Below are 21,536 nucleotides of genomic sequence, written 5' to 3' on the forward strand. Positions count from 1 at the left end.
CATTTAGAAATAATACTACCTATTACGCATTTACATCCCGGGCAACGCCGGGTCTCTCAGCTAGTGGTTTATAAAAGCTGGTGAGGTGGGCCCTGTTAGTTCCAGCTATGAGTGCATTAGATTCCTGTTGTGCTTGTTAAGGGGTTCTGATAGCAGTTCCTGTTGGACACTGTGTGGGAGCAGAACGGGGAAAACTTCCTAACGGAGGTCCCCACACCCAGGCCTGTAGGGTGTTATCCAGTTGCGGGAGTGTGTGTTTTGTGTGTTGGACAGTTGTGGATTCCATTTTCCAATAAATACATTTGTATTAACTCGGTAGTTCTGTTTGGCGAATAGATTCCTGGTGTATTTGTCTTGTTCTCCCATGACAGCCAAAACTGAGGAAAACCTGAAGATTCATTCATTAGTATTCTATTATTGGTGTGGAGGGTTTTTATCACTTTTGTACCTCCCAAATGACCTAATTATGCCTGATTTTTCCCAAAATAAGGAATTACTTCTGTAGCATTATTGCTGATGACCCAGTGATAACATGTGGCAATCCAACTATTCACCAACGGTCATGAACGGTGCCTATGCTGTAATAACTATCAGGTAGATCCTAACGTGTCTATCTCAGGCTCTAACTCCAACCCCTTGGATATCACCTGTGGTGTTCCGCAAGGCTCTGTTCTGGGGCCCCTACTCTTCTCAGTGTTCATCAATTATCTTCCTACATCTTCTAAGGGAGCTTCAATACACATGTATGCAGATGACATAATCCTATATGCACACAGACCTAGCCTCTCCGACCTTGAACACATACTTCAATCTGACTGTTTTAGACTTAAAAATGGGATCTCCCAAAACAAACTCATTTTAAACACTGACAAGACTGTAACAATGGTATTTGGGACCAAGGCTACATTTTGAAAGCTTCCAATGACTGAGCTCCAGGCCAGAACCAACACTAAAAGCACCCCCCCCCCCCTTCTGTTACTAATTTTAAATACTTGGGCATATGGTTTGACTCCCATTTAACATTCAGGATGTACATTGATACCCTGACATCCAAAACCTATGCCAAATAGGAACAAATCCTCCCTAAGTCTGCTGGTCAGAAAGCGTATCACAGCAGATGCTAATGCCAATTACCGACTACGGGGACATAGTATATGGCTCGGCACCTCAAACGAACCTTAGCAAACTTGACACCCTCTACAATTCAATTTGCTGTTTAGTTCTCCAATGCAACTATAACACACATCACTGAGAAATGCTCAAAGAACTAGATTTGTCATCACTCGAGTCTAGGCGCAAAGTTCATCTTTCCTGTCTTGCCTTCAAGTACTTTCTGTGAATGCTACCCGTCTATGTGAACAAGCTCATCACACCCACCACACGCAGCACTAATCATCTGAGATCTGACTCCAAAAGACTGTTCATGGTCCCAAGGTTCAGCAAAGTATCCGGCCGCGCCTCCTTCTCTTACCGTGCACCCCAAAACTGGAATAATCTACTGGAGACTCTCACAGCCACCACCAGTCTAAGTTCTTTCAAAACTAAAGCTATCTCACATTTTAATCTGGTCTGTAACTGTAACATACGCCTATAATAAATGATCTCTTACTTTGCATGCAATGTCTTGTATATAATGTATACCCTGTTCGCTTATGTAACTATGAATTTGTGACCATGTATTATTTGTCATCATAACCCTATGCCCAGGACATACTTGAAAACGGTAGTTAACTCAATGTATTACTTCCTGGTAAAACATTTGATGAATAAATAATACCTAGGCTTCGTGACTACATGTCCTGTCCCAAGATGCTCTCTGTGGGCAGACAGAGGGGTCCTACTCCAGGGGACTCAATATTTTTTTTTTCTTTTTCTTAAAGTTTGAGAGAATAATTTGGTAATCCAATATGGTTCTGAAGCAAGAAAAATATCCCATCATTTACCACTTCTGATTTCTCTGTAAATTACAAGATTTATATTATTAATATCTGAATCGGCCAACTCCAGTCTTCCAAGGCCTGGTTTTAAGGCTATCCCTGCTTCAGCACAGATGTCTCAATCAGTTGTTGCCTTGGATATTCTTAAAAGCTGACCTATTGGAGGCCCTTGATGACTGGAGTTGGCCACTCACTCCTAACTCAGAAGCTCATGGTCAGAACTACAGGTGCAGCAGCCATTGCTGCCGCTGGTGCGTTGCAGTGGGACACGCACAACGCGCCAACCGGAGCTGTCGCCATTCCAAATGGATTATCCGCGTGTGAAAAAGGTGCTATTGTACCAGCGGGTGCTACCTCTAACTTTTTGCATTTTTACAGTGTGCCTGTAAATGAGGTATTTGGGACTAACACTGCTATAATAAATCTATGCAACAATCTAATACAAAGAATTATTTTGACAGATATAAAAATAAAGTGTTTACAAATCCTTCTCGTGCTGCTTGTAGTTGAACAATATCTGTCCTTGTTCCTCATCTTCCACACACAGGCTTCCCCAAAAATAGTCTGTACCATGTTCAGTAGACGCTGTGTCGGCACAATATATTTTAGGAGGACATGCAAGAGGATGTGTGAACTCTCCAAGGACAGCAGTTTAAGGCACTCAGTGCCTGAAAGGCTGGCATGCACAGATCGGATTAACCCCTTCAGTGCCATAAGGTCCCTTTAGCAGGGAAGGGATTAAGACTGACCTTTGAAGCGGGTGACCATAATTGTAATATTTGTCATTTGTACTAGTTTCCTGTGACCTTTTGCATTTGACTCCACCTCCCTCAGCTTTGGTGCAGGGGATTGTTCTGCCTGTATTATGATCTCTGCTTTTTGGCATGTGTATATACTGCACTATACCTAGCATTGCTTTTAAGTAACATATAACTTCATCTCTCTCTGCCCCAGTCACACAGAAATGGATTGTACAGTAAGCTTTTTAGATTGGAGATGCATTTATCCTAATAACTTCTATCCACAAAGGCATTCAAATTCCCGTTGCTGGTGACATTGGTACCGCTGAGCCATTCAGGTGGCTACCTGGTCCGCATGGCGGCTTTCAGTGCATTAACGCAGTAGGACGCGCCGATTTTTATTATTTTTGTTTTAATTGTATCCACAGTATCTCTTCTTGCCCTTTCAAACACTGGTTTTATTTTTCAAATATCATGCCCCATTTGAGATATAAGCGTTTGAAATATTAAGTGTCCAGGAGGCTAAAATGGAGCTGCTATTCCAGAGCCCAGTGCAGCCTACAGGTTACCTCAAACGCTAGATGAAGACATCATTTTTTAACTCTACTTTTTTTTTTTACACAAAGGAGCAGTACATGCTCAGGGGCCACACATTTTAGCAGGGGTGCGCAAACTGGGAGGCACATCATTTTCTGGGGGGCATGTGGCACTTGCAGAGGCCCCAAGCTCTTCCCCAAAGCATTTAAATGCCAGGGGAGCGCACGAGGCCTCCGTAAATCAACTACCTGGTCTCCAGCGGCTTCTGGCGACGGGTCGTCATGGCAATGTGACGTAAGAAGAAGCCGGGGAAGGGGGCGCAGGCAGAAAAGTCTCCACACCCTTGTGTTTATAGGTTTCTGGGGTGAATTGATGCTTTAAATGGGAATTAATAAAATCTAATGAACCATAAAAACCTCTCGCAGGGATTTGAATGATTTTTTTTTTAACCTGTTTCCTATGACAGAATCCAAAATGTAAACCGGGTTATTCATTAAATTGCGATAATTCAGTGAAGACTCTGAGCGTTTAGATGCGATAACACCCTAATTGCCACTACTGCAGTTTAATTAACAAGCCCTGTAGATGGTAAGATTTTCCGGACCGCTCATGTTTTATAATAAAGCTAGTTGTTAATCACTTTAGTGATCTCTTTTGTGAGCCTCGTATTAAGTATAAGGCTGCGTCCATAGAACGTGGAGCAGCGCTGAGCCGCGCGGACGCTGATGCTCACCTGATCAAGCATGAGCGATTTCATGCCCATGCAGACGAGCCAGCGTCCGCGATCGGGAGGTGGGGCAGTGACGTCGCTGGGCCAATCGCCCGCGACGCACCTACGTCAACGTCACGGCGCCATGACGTTGACGCTGCTTCGCGCTGATTGGATGTTTTCAGCCGGCAGAGGCAAACTGCCGTTCCAAGCAACGACCAAACCCCAGATCTCCGGCTGGCAGGACATGGGAATATTATATTGCCAAACCGGTTGGACAAGGTTAAAGTACTGTACACACACTGGTATTAGATCTCTCACAAACACACCTTTGTCATGTGATATTGTAAATGTCCTGTATTTGGAATCCCCAGTGTCCCATGGAGCATTCCACTTCCACATTCCACATTCCACTTCACTCTGCAGTATTCTGATGTCTTTGCTGACATATTTTCTTCGGTACAGAAATCCATTGCTTGTGATACCTTTCTAAATGAACTATCCACATTTGACATAAACAAGCTCCCGTAGGTGTTGTCAAATCACATTGTGTTACTCCATTAAGCAGGCCTTACAACGCAAGACGTGGTGTTACGTTATTTTCTATATTATAATTTATGCAAAAGGGGGAAAAAAAACTCCCCAAAACAGGGCCCTCCGGTATATGCATACACCTACTATTTAGGCATGTTCAGACATGGGATCACCATACACATACTGATTATATATTAGACCCCTCTGATAGTCCTACCACTGTTCTTGGTAACACACGATAGATAGATATTTTATTAGGCACACATTTTTAATATGCAAAACAATGCATTTTATTGACCCAACATTTCAGCTACCCACTGCAGCCTTTATCAAAGCTCCAGTGGGTAGCCGAAACCTTTGGACCAATAAAATAAATGTTGTATATTTTATGGTGTGCCCTACCTTTCTTATGTTTTGTATACAGGCATACCCCGGTTTAAGGACACTCACTTTAAGTACACTCGCGAGTAAGTACATATTGCTCAATAGGCAAACGGCAGCTCACGCATGCGCCTGTCAGCACGTCCTGAACAGCAATACCGGCTCCCTACCTGTACTGAAGCTGTGCGCAAGCGGGGAGACTATAGAGCCTGTTACACATGCGTTTATTACATCAGTTATGCACGTATATGATGATTGCAGTACAGTACATGCATCGATAAGTGGGAAAAAGTTAGTGCTTCACTTTAAGTACATTTTCGCTTTACATACATGCTCCGGTCCCATTGCGTACGTTAATGCGGGGTATGCCTGTAGTACCTTTTTTATAGGTACTCTGATTGCAGCATCCTCTCCAGTGTTCTGGTTTTATACTAGTTAAATGTGTGGCCCGATATATCGATATCTAATTATTATTAATTTCTGTGAAGCACTGCGTATGCATTTAGGGCTATATAACTGAAATCCTTAGGAGCTTGTGTATTTGATGCAACTCTACCCCACACACTTCCCATGTGGTTTCAGCCTGGTAACACACTGCATACTACCACCACCAACTGAAGACAGAGTAATGTGTGAGCAGCCATGCACACCAGTTTTATATATCCTCTCGGGAACCTTTCTTCGCACCGCTGCAAGCAGCTGCTAACCAGATGTTGTTGTTTGGTGCCATCTTTGTTCAAATGTGCAGTCCTCCCAGTCCCAAACTTTTTTTTTTCTTTTCTTCTTATTTTTGTAACCTAGTTGGATGAGATCAGGAACACTACTTTATGAAGGCTTTTTAACCACTGGCGGTTTCATGCTTTCTGTAGTGACCAAAAGCTTTCGTTTTCATGCTGCAGGAGGATTCTGGTAATATCTGCTTTCACATTCACACCGAATTCTGACAATTGTTATATTGGCCGCCTTACAGAAATGAAAGGAAAGGGGACTATGTGATTTTATCATTTATTTTTAATAACATCTGGCAACACAAAAGTATATTTTGAACAGTGCTGTAATTTACAGTATTATAACCAGTTGTGGACAAAAATGTAAATGACTTAGGAGCCAGAATGAAAGGAATTCGGCAGTTCTGAATGTTTTGAAACACTAAGGCCGGCCAGGGTGGCGCTGAGAGTGTAGGCGCGCTCACGCTGGCCGCTATGAAACACATTGAGGCAATGTGTGTGACCAGCATGAGCAAGTGCCTGCTCGGCTCTTAGCTGCTTGCAGATTGCAGCAAGCAAATTTGAATTTGTCGTCTGCAAGCAAGTCACGTGAGTGGGTTCGCCCAATGAGGGCAAACCAGCTCCGTGACATCATGGTCGTGCCCCCCCCTCTGGCGCGCATGAACGCCAGCGCACTCGCTCCCTGCTTGGCCGCAGCCTTTGTGTCTGTGAGGTTATACTGAAGCTCTCCACAGAAGCCATTGCAGTGTAAATGTTGCCATGGTAACCTTTAGAAGCTGCCATGTTTTTAACCGTAGAAAAACATTATAAGGAAAAAAGAGCAGGGAGGCAAGATACTAAAATAATCTGAATAACACTTTTATATAGACTCGGGATTGCTGCATTAAGTCTCATAAATGCTGAAAACATCCCATTCAATTTACAGAACCTCTAAATGTATATTATATTTAAAAAAAAATGTTGCTTTGTACAAGAGCGAGAATGTGGCAATATTCCATTTCTTGGATGTGAAATATGTGATTTTTGTTTTCTTGTACAGCGCATGAATTGTATGTCTACATATTATGTGTTTTTGGCGATCAATCCCAGTGTTGTAGTGTAACAGTTTTACAAACAAAGCATATTCTGTGTGCTTTCCCTCCCTTGCTTGCATGCAATTTATGTCCAACAGAATGTATCAGTGAGCAGCCTGTGATAGTGAGATGGAATTTATTCCTGCTTAACTCCTCCAGTTACATGGAGGAACTTTATCTTATTCTTGGCTCTTTCCTTCCCTCCCCCAGTTACTCCTCGCAGGGCTCAAGTTGGCCTCTTGTTCGGGAAAACAGCTGTTGTTAAGGAAGAAATTCTTGCGGTGATTGTTTTTCCTAAGGAAAATTAAATGTACAGTCTTAAAGCAGCAGTCCATTGTTGGGATGTCTCACGGTGACATTGAAATGGAAATCTTACGTTAAGCATAAATGTGCACAAAAAAACCCCCAGAATCTACTTCATCAGCAATGAATACGCATGACCGCACTGTGTAAGGCTGCGGACCGCGCTCATGCTTGAGAGTGGTGACGCCATCAACTCTACAAGCATGAGCGTTCAGGTGTCCGGCAACATTGTCAGTGCGAGCGGGAGGGGAGGGGAGGGGGGCGTGGCCAAAACACTGGCGCTGATTGGTTGAGGAGGTCATGTGACCCCTCAGCGCGCCTGAAAGTCCATTTAATTTGTCTCGGCCAGCGCCCGTGAGCGTACATGCTCTCGCTCATGAGCGCGCGCTGTGTGAGCGTGGCCGGACACATTTAAAATTGATTGCGGTCAGCAGCAGCGTGGACGCAGGACTTATTACACTTCTCGCGAGCAGCGTAGCTTTGAGAAGTCTTTTGTGCGTTAGTTTTCTGATCATATAACACGGCACAGGAGTGTAGAGCACACTGTCAGACAGCCTGGGCTAAGGGAGCTTCCCGGAATGGATGACATCCCTATAGGAAGAATTAACCTATAAGAGAGCTCAATTAACCCAATAGCCTCTCCAAAAGTTTAGCATGGGGGTAGAGCCGTGGAGACCTCCACTATATCAAATCACTTAAGGCAAAAATTAAAGTATTATGTTCTACATATCCACGATACGGGACTGTTTTGCAATGCATTGCAGCCCTCCCCCCCTAGCCCCATCTGGAGGCAAAGGATACAGATGGTTTTCAGATTCAGCAGGTGGGAAGTGCCTTTGCAGTGATGATACAAACGAATATGTTATGTACCGGAAGGTCTGTATCTCTTCATCATTTGACTGTCTCCGAATTGCTGAGGTGCCTTCTGAAACGTTTACCACACCTGGTCCCAGCATTGTAAAGAAATTAAAATGGCCGCTAGCACCATCATTGCAGATAAGCCAGTCTATCTGCCATAATGACAGGTCAAAAAAAGACATATCACCAGCTGGGTCAGATACATTTAGAATAAAACAGTGTACGAAAACAAACAATTAGGCGAATTACTATTTCTAAGCCCCAGTATTATTTATCATATACATATATATTGGAGAGAGTGTGAATTATCAATAAAGTAGAAGCATTAAAGCATATTGCACCTTAGGCTGCACTTATAGTGCCGACGACGGTGACGTCCATCTGCGGTCGCTGGAAAAATGAAATTGAGATGACTTCCAGCGATCGTGACCAAGCCGTTGTGTCGCGCATGCAACGGCGGCAATACATTTGTTTTGACACGGCGTCGCCGGCACTATAAGCGCATCCTAAGACTGAGTCTATAGGACAGTCAGCGCTGAGCCGTGCGGACGCTCCGTGATGAGCCTCGTCCTCTTCAATGAGGATGGCTTGAGAGGGGGCTCCCGCGAGCGTCCGCTGAGGCGCAGGGATTTTCAGCCGACAGCAGAACCTGTTTCTGAGCGCGCTGTCGGCTGAAAACCTCCAATCAGAGCGAAGCAGCGTCAACGTCACGGCGCTGTGACGTTGTCGGCGCTTCGCGGGCTATTGGCCCTGTGACGTCAGTGCCCTGCCTCCCGATCGCGCACGCTGGCTCGTCTGCTAGTTCATGCAATCGCTCCTGATTGCGCAGACGAGCCTCGGCGTCAGCGCGGAGGAGCGCGGCTCCCCCTCTATGGACGCAGCCTAAAGTTGTTTAACAATTTGTCATTCATGGAATGCTTGATTAGGGGTTTACAGAAACATACTTAAATGTTCAAGTCACGTTGGCTAAATTATGTGTCTTATTTTAGATGATTCAGCCTAATTTAAAAGTACTTGACTGAGACGTACAAAAAGTGATTAGGATGCAAAATGTAGCCGATATGTAGTGAATGTAATACATGATTAGTTTGCAGCTATAGCCTACATGCAGTGCAATAAAATAAAAATGCATATGTTCACGTTCCCTCATAGACTGCTTGCCTGTTCACACCTTTTATATTTGCAGTTGTCCAAGAACCATGTTTCATTAAAGTAGTAAGGAACAATACCATTTTGGGGGGGGAGGGGTTACCATGTTCTTTCATTAATGGGAGTATTCTGAGGCTTTGCATCTAATTTCAGAGTAATTTCAAAGGAAAGTGCAATTTAATTTTTTTTTATACACGGTTAATCCAAAATTAAATAGTCATAAAATGCAACATGCTTTCACACTAGTAGCCATTGTCTGATCATACTAGTTTCCTATACGAATCAGGCTGTGGTCTGAGGTGACAAGTGTTATTTATGTTGGTGAGGCATTGTTGCTTTGTGTGAAATTACAAGTAGGAATTGCAAAGCTGCATGTCCTGCCACTGACCTTGTGTGACCTTTTGGCAAGTGCCTCTAATCCTTTAGCTGCCACACATTGTGCTTGGTTAACGCTGAGGTGGAGCACACAGGATTGCTAATCACCTCTAATCAGAGCCCCCATTGTAAGGGGAAACCATGAAAACTTCCCAGACTTTTACAAATGATTTCAAGCTACATGAATTTGCGTGACTTTGTCTAATGACATCAATTAGCATTATTAAAAGGGGCAATCTATCATAGGACCAAAGTGTGCTAATGCCAGTGATGTGTTTTTAAGGGGTTACATCTGGGTGATTGGCGCCTTTATCACCAAAATCTGAGAAGTATTTTTACATTATTTTTTTAGAGTTTAGTTTGTAAACACAATGAGCTGAGACGTGGGATGGGTTTGGTTTCCTCTGGCTTCTTCCTTTTTGTCTGATCTCGCTGTGTTCAACAAGCGTTTGCACAGGCAAAGCCCCCCTTTTTCTCACCCCTTATCCCTATTGGGTCTCAGATGAGCACAGGGTGGGGTAAGGGTTAAAGAAAACACTTGATTTGACAAACACTCTACCATTCAGAGGTCTCTATGATATGCAACGTGTGATTTACAGGAAAACAAAAGAAGTCACATCTTTGGTTTTAGCGTGGTTCTATTGGTTTAACCCTTTCAGTTTTTAATTTGCTCCATCGGATTGCAAATTGTGTACTGCACCGACACACTTTATTCGAGCAAATACCCAGTATGTACCTGGCAGATACCTGGAATGCGCCGCTCCTCACCTCTGACAAGCCCCGTTGCGTTTGCCTTCCCAGCCTGGGTTCATGCCTGGCTGATGGGCGGCTGATCTGTTAAATGATAATGATTAGGATTTAATAGGCTGCAATGCTTCGCGTGTCTACCAGATGGCATAAATTCATGAATTATAATGCAGTATATATATATATACTGTGCAGTATTGCAGCCAACGGGAATAAAATGCTTCAATCCCTGCCGGAAAATAACTCAATGCACTCGGGCAGAAAACAGTCACAAACCTCAATACACCCGGGTATACCCGAATTCGTGGGACTAGCCGAGCTCGAATAAAGTGTGTCGCCAGTGTATATCCACCACTTCCGTTGACATGGGGGGGGGGGGAGGGAGAGGTGGGTATTGCCCCCGATCACGTTATCGTTGCACCAAGCGATCACGGATTTGACATGCGGATGAGTGCAACCTGTCTTCCGGCACCCAAAGGGTTACACAAGGCCAATTAGATTGTTTAATAGTTTACAAAAGTTTGTTGGCCATCTCCGTGGGATTGCATTACACGTCACACTCATTAGTTGTGCGACTGCCCCTTTACGACTAATGAAGGGTTAGCAGAAAAGCAGTGGATGTAACTGTCTGTGGTTTTTGGGATCACCAGAGATTTAACAGACTTTGTTACAAGAAAGAAGAAGAAAAAAAAGTAATTTATCACATAATTCACTGCCCACAAATTGTCATGGATTATATTTTCGATTTATTTAAAAATCACCCCCAAGATGATCTTTAATCACAGCTCAAAAAAATCCTGGAAATCACCTGGTGAGCTGTCACTAGTCTCCAGGACTTCATTCCATTAGACGGTTTATGATATCCTAAAACCCGTGTGTAAATATCTTCCCTGAGCACTTGGGGCACTAATGACTAAAGCTGCGTCCATAGAAGGGCAGACCGCGCTGACGCGTCCGCACGCTGCACGATCAGACTGCCTAAAGGCAGTTAAAAGAAATCCTAGAATTGCTCCAAGGAGTACTGATGCTACAAATCGTATGCAGAAGCTACTATCAAATGTCCAGAAAGAATAATGTATACTGTGTAGTAATTAAGCCAACTTCCGTTCAGAGTCCCTTTGAAAAATAAGTGATGCATAAACATATAGAGTTCGCTCTGTAGCATATTTTTTCTAGTGTTTATGCACAAATAAACTACAACCCTTTTATTGTACTCCATTGCGTGTAGATCTTCTATCTTCCAATACCTGACGGCAGCAGTGCACCGCCTCTCTGCTCTATTTTTGGTTGCCTAAAGGCAGTGATCGCGTCTATACAGCGTGCGGGAGAGGGCACGTGATGCGCGTGAAATCAGTCAACTGATGAGTGCGAATCGGCTTCGTGACGACACTGGCCCGCCCATAGACACCCCGGACGGCGCGCGAACAAAGGCCAGGGAAAGCACCCACTTTCCCTCAGCCTCCGCACGGCTGCTGTCTGTGGACGCAGCCTAATGCACTGTAGGAAGACTCCTGCTTGTCACATTGCTTTCACATTTGGTGTATGGGGGGGGAGTTTGAAGGAAACAGTGGACTAGTAGCCGGTATCTGCGCCATAATTATTAGGTAATGGTACTTGTAGGTATGTGTTCCACAAATAGGAAAAGCTTTAGGAGTATATAACCATAACAAAAGCTTGCATACGTCTTTAGGCCTCGGACATAGTGCACTGAGCGTCGCTGAGCAGTGCTCTCGCTTGCCGACGCTCGCGCTACCAGGAGCTTTTTGCTGTCCTGACAGAGGAGACAGCAAGCGCGCTTGGGAGGCGGGTATCACTGTGTGTGTGTGTGTGTCACTTGGTAGCTGTCAGTGTGTGTGTGTGTGTGTGTGTCACTTTGAAGTGTTCTGTGTGTTTGTGTGTCACTGGGGAACGTGTGTGTGTGTGTGTATATTATATAATATTTTAAAAATTAAAAAAAAAAGACGTGGTGAGAATAAATTATTTATTAACATTGTGCAACTTTGATAAATATATTCACGCACGCACGCAAACACAAACACACACATACACACACACACATGCATACACATATTTTATATATATATATATATATATATATATATACACACACACACACACACACACACACACACACACACACACACACACACATTATATACACACACACATTATATATACACACACACATGCACACATAATATATATATATATATATATATATATATATATATATATATACACACACACACACATACACACACACACAAATACACATTATATATAAATACACACACATGCACACATACACATGCACACATACACACACATGCATACACATACACGCACACACACACACACACACACACACACACGCACACATGCATACACATGCACATGCACACACATGCACACACATACACAATACACACACACACATGCATACACATGCATACACATACACACACAATGCACACAATGCAAACACACACACACACACACACACAAGGCACACAATGCACACACAGACACACACAACACACACACAGGAGACAGGGACCGGAGCAGAAGGGGGGCAGGGACCGGAGCAGAAGGGGGGCAGGGACCGGAGCAGAAGGGGGGCACGGAAGGGGGGCAGGGACCGGAGCAGAATGGAGACAGCAATCGGGGCATCACCCTCTCCCCCCCCCCCTCCTACACACACACCACACACACAACACCTTCTGTCTGGTAATGGCGGCTCTGTAGGGAACCGACTGCAGCCCCATTGGATGGGAGCGGTCACGTGACCGCTCCTCCGCTTCCCCGAGCACCAAATTTCAATTTGGCGCTCGGGGAATAGTTTCTCCTCCTCAGCGCGCATCAGCGCGCATGAGCAGGGAGAAACTATAGCCGCGCTGATAGCAGATGCAGGGGCGTTCTGCATCTGTTCAGAGCGGCTCAGCACGCCTCAGCACGCCTGAGTGCTCTATGGCCCGGGCCTAATTAGAATGAAACATTTTACATTTCCAGAGGTGGGAGAGGGTTCCGGGTGCTACAAAATGTGTACAACTGCACCCACTTCTGTAATGAGATGTGCAGATAAGTCTAGGTAAGAGCAGTTGAGCAGTCGTTGCTTTTTAGACACTTAAGTGTTCATTTGCATGTCATTACCCAGAATCCCTGGCTGCAGTGGAAGCATTGTATGCAAGCTTCTGCACCGTGATCTGCGGTCTGCAGTTAACTTTTTTCGGCACGGGAGGGCGTGGCCATGGCTTTTGTGTGTGTGTGTGTGTGTGTGTGTGTGTGTGTGTGTGTGTGTGTGTCTGTGTGTATGTACCATAAGGGGACCTGGCTGATATTGTTTTAGCCCTCTCAATACAACGTTCACACACACAGCCGCCATCCACAAGAATCCACCCCCCTGCCGGCGTTCTCCCCTCCTCATTGGCTCCCTGCCACACCACGTGATGCATCGCCGCTCGGGGTCACGATCCTCGTGGATCCCCTGCTGGCTGACGCGTCAGTGCGCAGCGAGCCTTGCAGCAAGTAGGGACTGGGGCCGGCTCGGGAGGAACTCAGGAGCTGGTGAGTGACGCACGCCGCCCACCGCAGCGGGTCCTCAGCCTTGGACATAATGTGGAAAGGCAGGTTTGTGGACCTCTCAGACACGTGACTATTTCTATTTGCTCTTTTTGCAATCAAACCCTTATCTAACAGACTGGGTAATTCTGTATAATGTGTCGCTATGAGTCCATCCACTCTTGAGGCATATATGTGTTTTAACTTTTTTCTATAAAACTAACTCTGCTTTTCCTTCTGGGATTAAAACAAAACATACCCGAATAGCATAAAAGGAACGCGTAGCTGATCTTTTGAGAAATGTTAGGGCTGAGGGCAAAATGGCAGGAAATGTGTACAGAGTGTATGCAAGTACTGTGACAAGGCTGCAAATGTGCAGGTTACAGCACCTCCTTTCCTAGCAATTAAGGGCATTATCTGCTCCTGCTTGAAAATGTAATTGAATTTTTAACTCCCATTACTGCAGAAGGAACCTAAACAAATGTCAAAATATGTTTATATAATATATGTTTTTTTTGTGATGCTGACAAGGTACGCAGTGCTGTACATAGAATTGTATATTAAAAATAAAGTGACTTGGCAATGGTCTCACCGAGAGCCGACACCGGGATTTGAACTGGGCTCGCTCGCTTCCAAGACTACGGCTCTTCTTCTGCAAAGTGCAAACAGCGACGACCTGGAGACTCTCTCACGGAAATCCCCATTCACGTTCATGCCGGATCGGCACTATTTGCATTTGGCAGAATAAGGGCCTATGTTATCACTAAACGACTCCTTGAGCCCAGGGAGAAGGGAGTGTGTAAGTAAACCTATTGCTCCTTCATATAAAAGGGAGAACAATGTCCACGCTGAGGGAAGAGTCTGAGATCTCCTGCTTTTAAACAAGAGCAAATTGCAGAATGTTAAATCTCTTTACAATATTATTTAGTGTCAAGAATTCCGTTGGTTGTTCGCCTAAACATTTCTGGGCAACAATCTTTGTTAAATGTTATGAACATGGATTTTCAAATGTATAAAATATGTAATTGACGTGATATTTAAAACCAATAATTTAGTTCATTACATGGGAAAAAAACAAAAACGAGTGAAGCGTGCAATAGGTCAATTTAAAATGTGACAGACTACCCATAATCCTACTTCCACTGAGCTTCAAATCGCTCGTGGATGTGTGTGGCACCAATTAAATCTAAAATGGAACGCAAAAGATTTATTCTATCTGGGGCTTCTCTAAATCCGTGTGATTTTTGTAACAAAGTGTAAATTAGGTTGAGAGAAAAAAAAAAAGTCCATTAATTTCAACCTTTTTGTTTTAAAGAGGCAATCCAGGCAGCACTTAAAACAAAAAATAGTTTTTTGTTTTTTTAAATATATGCAGCCTTTTGATGACCTTTTTAATTGAAAACAAATTACCTACACTGCCGATCGATTTATTCTCCTGCAATCGATCAGCAAAGATCCTGCTTCCCGGGGTTCACTAAATGGCTGCCTTTCAGTTGAAATCAATCCTTTTAGTCTGTGTAACTCAGCAGCTACAATGTATTCTTATATTACTGCGGTAACATTATCTACTGTAACAGTTTGCAGCTCAAACTGCTGGGAATATTGGAAACAAATAATCACAAACAGGAAAGTGTTGCTGCTGGAGAGGTAGGCTAAAACCTGCCATAGAAATCAAAGGATGCTCATTATATTAAAATTCCAATTAAAAATGTCATTATGAGTTGAATTAAAGCAATAAATAAACGTCAGTATTATCTAATTATACAGAACTAATTTATTTAAAAAAAAATACATGTAGGATATTGCGTGCTCCTTTTTAATGATAAACCACAAGTGGGAAGCAAATCATTTGGAAATGATGACACACAGGCCACCTCCCAGAGCGGATTACAGTGAGAGAACCCCAACAGGGGACCGAGGATTCTGTCTCTGATATGAGTAACGAGACGTGTTTCTCCTCCTGCAGGTGGCCTGCTGCTGCGGGACCGCAGCGTGTGTGCTTTGTTGCAGCTGCTGCCCCAAAATCAAGCAGTCTACGAGTACCCGCGTCATGTACGCCTTTTACTTCATTCTGGTGTCCATCGTCTGCTGCGTCATGATGTCCCCAACCGTGGCCGATTTCATGAACAAAAACGTAAGTTTCAAATACACGCCCCGTGTGTCTGTTTTGCAGCATTTGCCGTGCCCTTCGTGGGTTAGTCCCACATAGGAGAAGAAAATATGTATTTTAGAAACAATGTAACCGTGTAATTTATTTCCTACGCACATTTCTAAAGTGAAGTTTATACTTATTTGTGTCCTTTGAGACAGGATGGTGTCTTTTTTCAGTAGATACAGCGAATGTCTTTACTCTCTGCCCCTCTCTGGCCCTCTCTGGCCCTCTCTGCCCCTCTCTGGCTCTCTCTGCCCCTCTCTGGCTCTCTCTGGCCCTCTCTTTCAGATACTTGGCAAATAGCATCATAATGGCTTTTCAAAAAAAGAGTAAAGGAAAGAAGTGGGTGTTGACAATTTGCCTTTATATACACCCATTAAATAAGTTCTGGTAGAAACAAAAGTGACACAAACTCTCCACTGTGTGCTCATTTGCATGTAATTTCCCAGAATCCCCAGTTGCTATGAAAGCACTGCATGCTAGGTGATAATGGTGGAAAGCAGGTTTGCAGACCCTGTCTGAGATATATAAATGTGTTCACAGTTGATATTTTTATTTGCTGTGCCCTATACAGTGGAGGCGTTTTGTCACTTTTCTTACCAACCATAAGTTATCTAAGGTGTAATCGAAACCTGTATCCCAAATTCATGTTGTATTCATGTTGTATAACCATCCTTGCACCGATGAGACCAAAAAGGTTGAAACCGCGTTCTGTGACTAGGTTTTACTGGCTATGCATTTCTTTAACCCAGTCTGTGTTGAAAAGCTGTGTAATTCAGGAGAGGTACTTGGCTCCATACAGGGTTCCCGGTAGCCACACCCTTCTAAGCATATGGTTACAATAATAAAAACTTGAATTTAAAAGATTAAATAAATACAAATACATTGTCCTTTAAAAAAAAAGAAGAAAGCAAAATGCAGAAAGTCCCATTTAATATCTTGTACATATCACCATGATCCGTTTTATTTTGGTCTGAAACAGTCCGCCTCTCATTTCTCTGCCCGACCCACGCTACCAAAACACAAGGTATCCTATAATAACTATGTTTGTGTGGCCCAGAAGATAGTGGTGTGTTTTCACAATACATGGTAAATAGTCATTAGAGGCAGAGATGGGTTTGCCTTGCGTGTATCATAGTTGTGCACAGAGGCTAACTCACAGCGTTTACCAGACTTTACTCATTGCTGCAGGTTAACTCCCGCTTCCAATCCACAATGGGTTAAAAAAAATACCACAAGGAAATGTTAACATCCCAACCTCTTGCACAATAACATGTCCACAAAGCTGGAGAGAGCAGCAATGTCCACACAGCATGCTCTGTACAGCGATGCACAAACTGTTTGCCCTGCTCCCACTTCTCGTGCCCCCCCCCCCTTATCTTATGTCAAGTGTCAAATGACACCACGAGTCATGTGATGTCACAGTGCCCCTGTGCCCCCCAAGTTTGCGCACCCCTGCTCTATCAGATACAATTGTATTTTCTTTCCAGTTTGAGAAACTATGGGGGTCTGTGTCAAGGCAAATGTTAAGTCGATGGATCCTTTATTATGATCTTAATTATTTTCCTGGGTTTTTTTTAAACTTATTTTTTTATTTGTCAACAATAAAACTTTCAATAAACTGAAAAAAACACTGGAATATGCTAAAAAATAGATTATATTTTAATAGAAATGTAATATATATATATTTCCTTTATTGTACATTTCTATTACAATAAAATCTATTTTTTGGCATATTCCAGTGTTTATTCTCAAGAATGGGACATTACCTTTGTTGCCTTATAGATTTGGGAGGGTTAAGGGTCCCTCCTATTGTTCCCGTGCACCGGTCATTATATAACTCCTTTTTTTTTACATTTTTATTCGTTTTTCAAAGAAATTCGGAAAGGATACAGAAAATTAAAAAATCGGGGGAAGGGAAAGGGGAGTACCACCAAATACAACAACGTGGTCCATAAACATATTGTCAGGCAATAACATCAACCCACATCTTGCCATAATCATCTCCCTTGTAGAGACAGCAACACTCGACCTAATGTTAATCACTGTCTCTCCCTAATATACCACGGTCCCCATACATTATGGAAATGTCTAGATTTATGCCTTATAAATGCCGTTAGTCCCTCCATTGTTTGAACCTCATTTACTCTCTGTATAATCTCTTTCCTAGATGGAGGCCGAGTCTTTTTCCAGGCCCCTGCCATTGAGCGTTTTGCCGCGGTCAGAATATGTAATAGCAATTTGCTTGTATTCAGTTCATATTCTTTAAAGGTTTCTCCAGAACCATTGTAAGCGGGTCTAGAGGGATCATTATTTCAATAGTTTCTCCTATCTGTTTCTGCACCTTTTACCCAAAACCTTTGTATTTTTGGGCAGAACCACCAGATATGGGACATATCACCCACCGCTCCACAGCCTCTCCAACATAAATTTGTGTTCCTTTGGAAAATCTGCCTCACTCAGGAGGTTGGAAGGGGGGTGGTGTAAGATATCATCTATAGATAATATTGTGAATATCCTCCTTTGTTATTGTACATACAGATGTATTTATTGCATTATCCCAAATATCTTCCCAGCCCTCCATCATGATTTCTATCTGGAGATCCTGAGCCCATTGCTCCATATATCAATGGGTATAGGAGATGTTGGTATCCAGAGGAGTTGGATGGTGATATGGCTTATATCATTTATAGCTTATAGTAGAGATAAGTCCCTTTTGGTATTTTCAGAGTATTTGAGGAGCTATCTGGGGGAAATCCCATTTGGAGAAATCTGCTTAACATAATGACAAACTTGTAGAAATCTGAAAACCTCAGAGCTTGAGAGAGAGTATTTCTGACAGAATTCCCCAAAATTCATCAGTTTACCCTTAAATAACAAATCCCCTATATCTTTGATATTCTTAGACTTCCATAAGTCAAATCTATGCGTGTACAATCCTGGGCCAAAATCTGGGTTATCAAAAATGGGGACAAGTCTCAACGGTTCTGATATTATCTGATATTGTGATTTGACCTATTGCCAGATCAGGTGTAAATCTTATTACCGCAGAGTAAAAAAAACAAAGAAACTGGTCGGATTGTTTAGCGAGCTTCCCTTTCCTTTCCTTTTCTTAGAAGGGCCGGTACTGCTGCTGTATTATTAAATGTATTCTCGAAATCTGAACATTCTGCTCATTAGATGGGTGCAAATAAATATCCCACCTTTTAATATAGAAAACCTCTTTTACAGCATCATTTCAGTCGGTTGCATCATTCAGGCGTATAGAATGTAGTTATAGAGTGGGGAATCTTGAGCTTGGTTGTTCTTAGCTTGGTGGTGTTAAATGATTCTGACTTCTATCAATCCAAATACTGTACAATCTTTATACATTTCCTTAGCCTGTCTAAACATAGCAATCACCTGTTTTTCTCACTGTCCGCGCAAAATGTTCTTAGTTATCAACATTAGAACAATGTTTCTTCATTTAGCAATATTTACTTTGATTTAGAAGACCCTTCTTTGTTCTGTCACTAAATAACTAGTTTAATCCGATGTTCCTTATCTTTTACCACCAATTTCTATTGTATTTTCTTACTAAATATTTAACTAACCTTTTGATTCCAAACTCGGCAGACATTAAACATATACCGTTTCTTAAATCACATAAAGCATTTCTACACCTGCCTGTCTTCAGACTGATTTTATCTTCTTACCTTTGCAGAGGTAGCTAATAATTGTAGTTGCATTCTGAATATATATCTATATAGACAATATAGCATCTTTATTATTTACACTTGAAATCGTCCTATCTTCAAAATCAACCTACCTATATTTTTATTTTCCTGTTTAATAAGCGAAAGCAGAAAAAAAAATCCCAAGTCTCAATATGAAGTCAAAATCAGAAATCTATATTGTAAATAGTACAAACACAAATTGCCATATACACACAATGATCATAAATAATCATAAGAATATCCCCAAATGAAGAAAATAATGATAGAAGCTGACAAACCTGCATAAAGAGAACTGGTATTTCTTTATACAGCGCTTTTCCAAGAGACTCTAATGCCATCTGGGGAACACACCAACTTTACAGAGTTTATATTCTTACATTTTATCAAATCCTTTTTCCCTCCACAGTTTTTGTCCCGTCAAGGGATACACTTGGTTCTTCAATGTAACCATTTCATGAGAGTCCATATCCAACAGTGAGAACTTTTTTGCATTCTCTATATCTTGGTAATCAACACGGTCACTGATTGTTTCTACAGTTATTCAACTGCTCTGTCACGTTTCCTTTCTGCCTAAAAAACAGTGTGTTCTCTGTGTCTTTGCTTATTATTGAGACCGATAAAACCTCTTAATGAATCAACATGAGAGTTCTTCATAGATCTAGATCAGTGTTTTTCATCCAGAGTTCCTAGGAACCCTTGGGTTCCGTGCGCATCCCATAAGGGTTCCCTATAATTTTCAGGTTATTTGAAAATTGTACCAAATATAGAAGAATTTACAATCTATCAGATCTCAGACGTGCTATTAGAGAGGGTTGGGCTTCCTTACAATCTATCAGATCTCAGACGTGCTATTAGAGAGGGTTGGGGGTTTCTTACAATGCATCTGATCTCAGATGTGCTATTAGAGAGAGTTGGGGTTCTGCAGAACTTCACAATATAATTCTAGGGCTCATTAACCAAAAAAAAAGTTGAAAACCACTGAGAGAACAGGCTTGTGATGTCTCAAAAGCACCTATATCAATGAAGTTCAGTATGTCATGATGTCTGTTAAAGTTGCAGTCCCCACTCATGACCAGTAACAAAATGACACTGGTAGGTTTTTGTAAAGAAATACAAGTGTTAGCAAGTCACTCTGTGGTCCTTTTTTTGTTTTCAATTAAATCAGGAACCCTGATCAGAGATGGTGAGGCGGAAATCAGGTGACGAGGGTTAAAATAGTCCACATCATAAAACTTCTCAGGAAAGATTAAAGGACCTCAATAAGAACAGCGTGCAGGAGGGAAGGGAGAGGGGTGGGGGGGGGCGGGTGAATGACTGACCCGTAATAGATAGAAAGATAGGCTCTATTTATTTATTTGTTTATCATGAAGTATGTTTCAGAGAAAGAGGTATTACAACAGGAAGTTATGCTCTGAAGCTGGAGGGTGGGGGGGAATGTGAAGAAGTACATAAAGAGTGGTGGATTCATGGAATGGCGTCCCAACAGCGGTGGTAGGGACTAATCTAATAATGGCATTAAAAAATACTTTGAGTAGACATGAAGGCTATTCTACATATGATAGAAAGCCAAAGATCGAACCGGGCGTGAGGTTTGGCATCAGATTAGAAAAATGGTCAGACTAGGTGTGCCAAATGGTTCTTTTCTTTCATCAAATTCAATGATTGTGAATTTTGTTTGCTCTAATAATCAGATTTATGGACACCAGTTAAGAAAGAGGACCACGACAAGAGCAGTAATATCTGCCATAAAATTCAGTTTACAATGCTTGAAATAATGGTCATGGTCATGATCAACTGTCCGATGAGCAGGGTTCTCTACCAGGAAATAATACGTGCCCGGTCAACACACAAATGTGCTGTCAGGGTTATGTCTGGCTCCCAAAAGAATGTTGTAACGTCTTTGGGAGACGATGTTGCGACTTTCTACTCGTGATGAATCGGACATATATGTAGGGGTTTGTTTCTTGTCAGAACTGGCATAAACTATAAAGAACCAGGGGTTCCAGGAGGTAACGGGAGCATAGGTCAGCTTTAAAAAA

At 42.6% G+C, this 21,536-nt stretch overlaps 1 protein-coding gene across 3 annotated transcripts in view; it reads left to right on the plus strand.

Annotated features, from left to right (window-relative positions):
* The window catches only part of SERINC5 (serine incorporator 5), a 92,722-nt gene that overhangs the window by 17,938 nt on the left and 53,248 nt on the right, over positions 1-21,536 (plus strand). For all 3 annotated transcript variants that reach the window (XR_012799896.1, XM_075590678.1, XM_075590688.1), the window contains exon 2: positions 15,596-15,763. Coding sequence is in view for 2 of the 3 variants with exons in the window: in XM_075590678.1 (XP_075446793.1) it covers positions 15,596-15,763 (168 nt within the window). In the remaining variant the exon portion in view is untranslated. The remainder of the gene's footprint in view (positions 1-15,595; positions 15,764-21,536) is intronic.

Source organism: Ascaphus truei, chromosome 1 (genome assembly GCF_040206685.1).
Source record: "Ascaphus truei isolate aAscTru1 chromosome 1, aAscTru1.hap1, whole genome shotgun sequence".
NCBI lineage: Eukaryota > Metazoa > Chordata > Amphibia > Anura > Ascaphidae > Ascaphus > Ascaphus truei.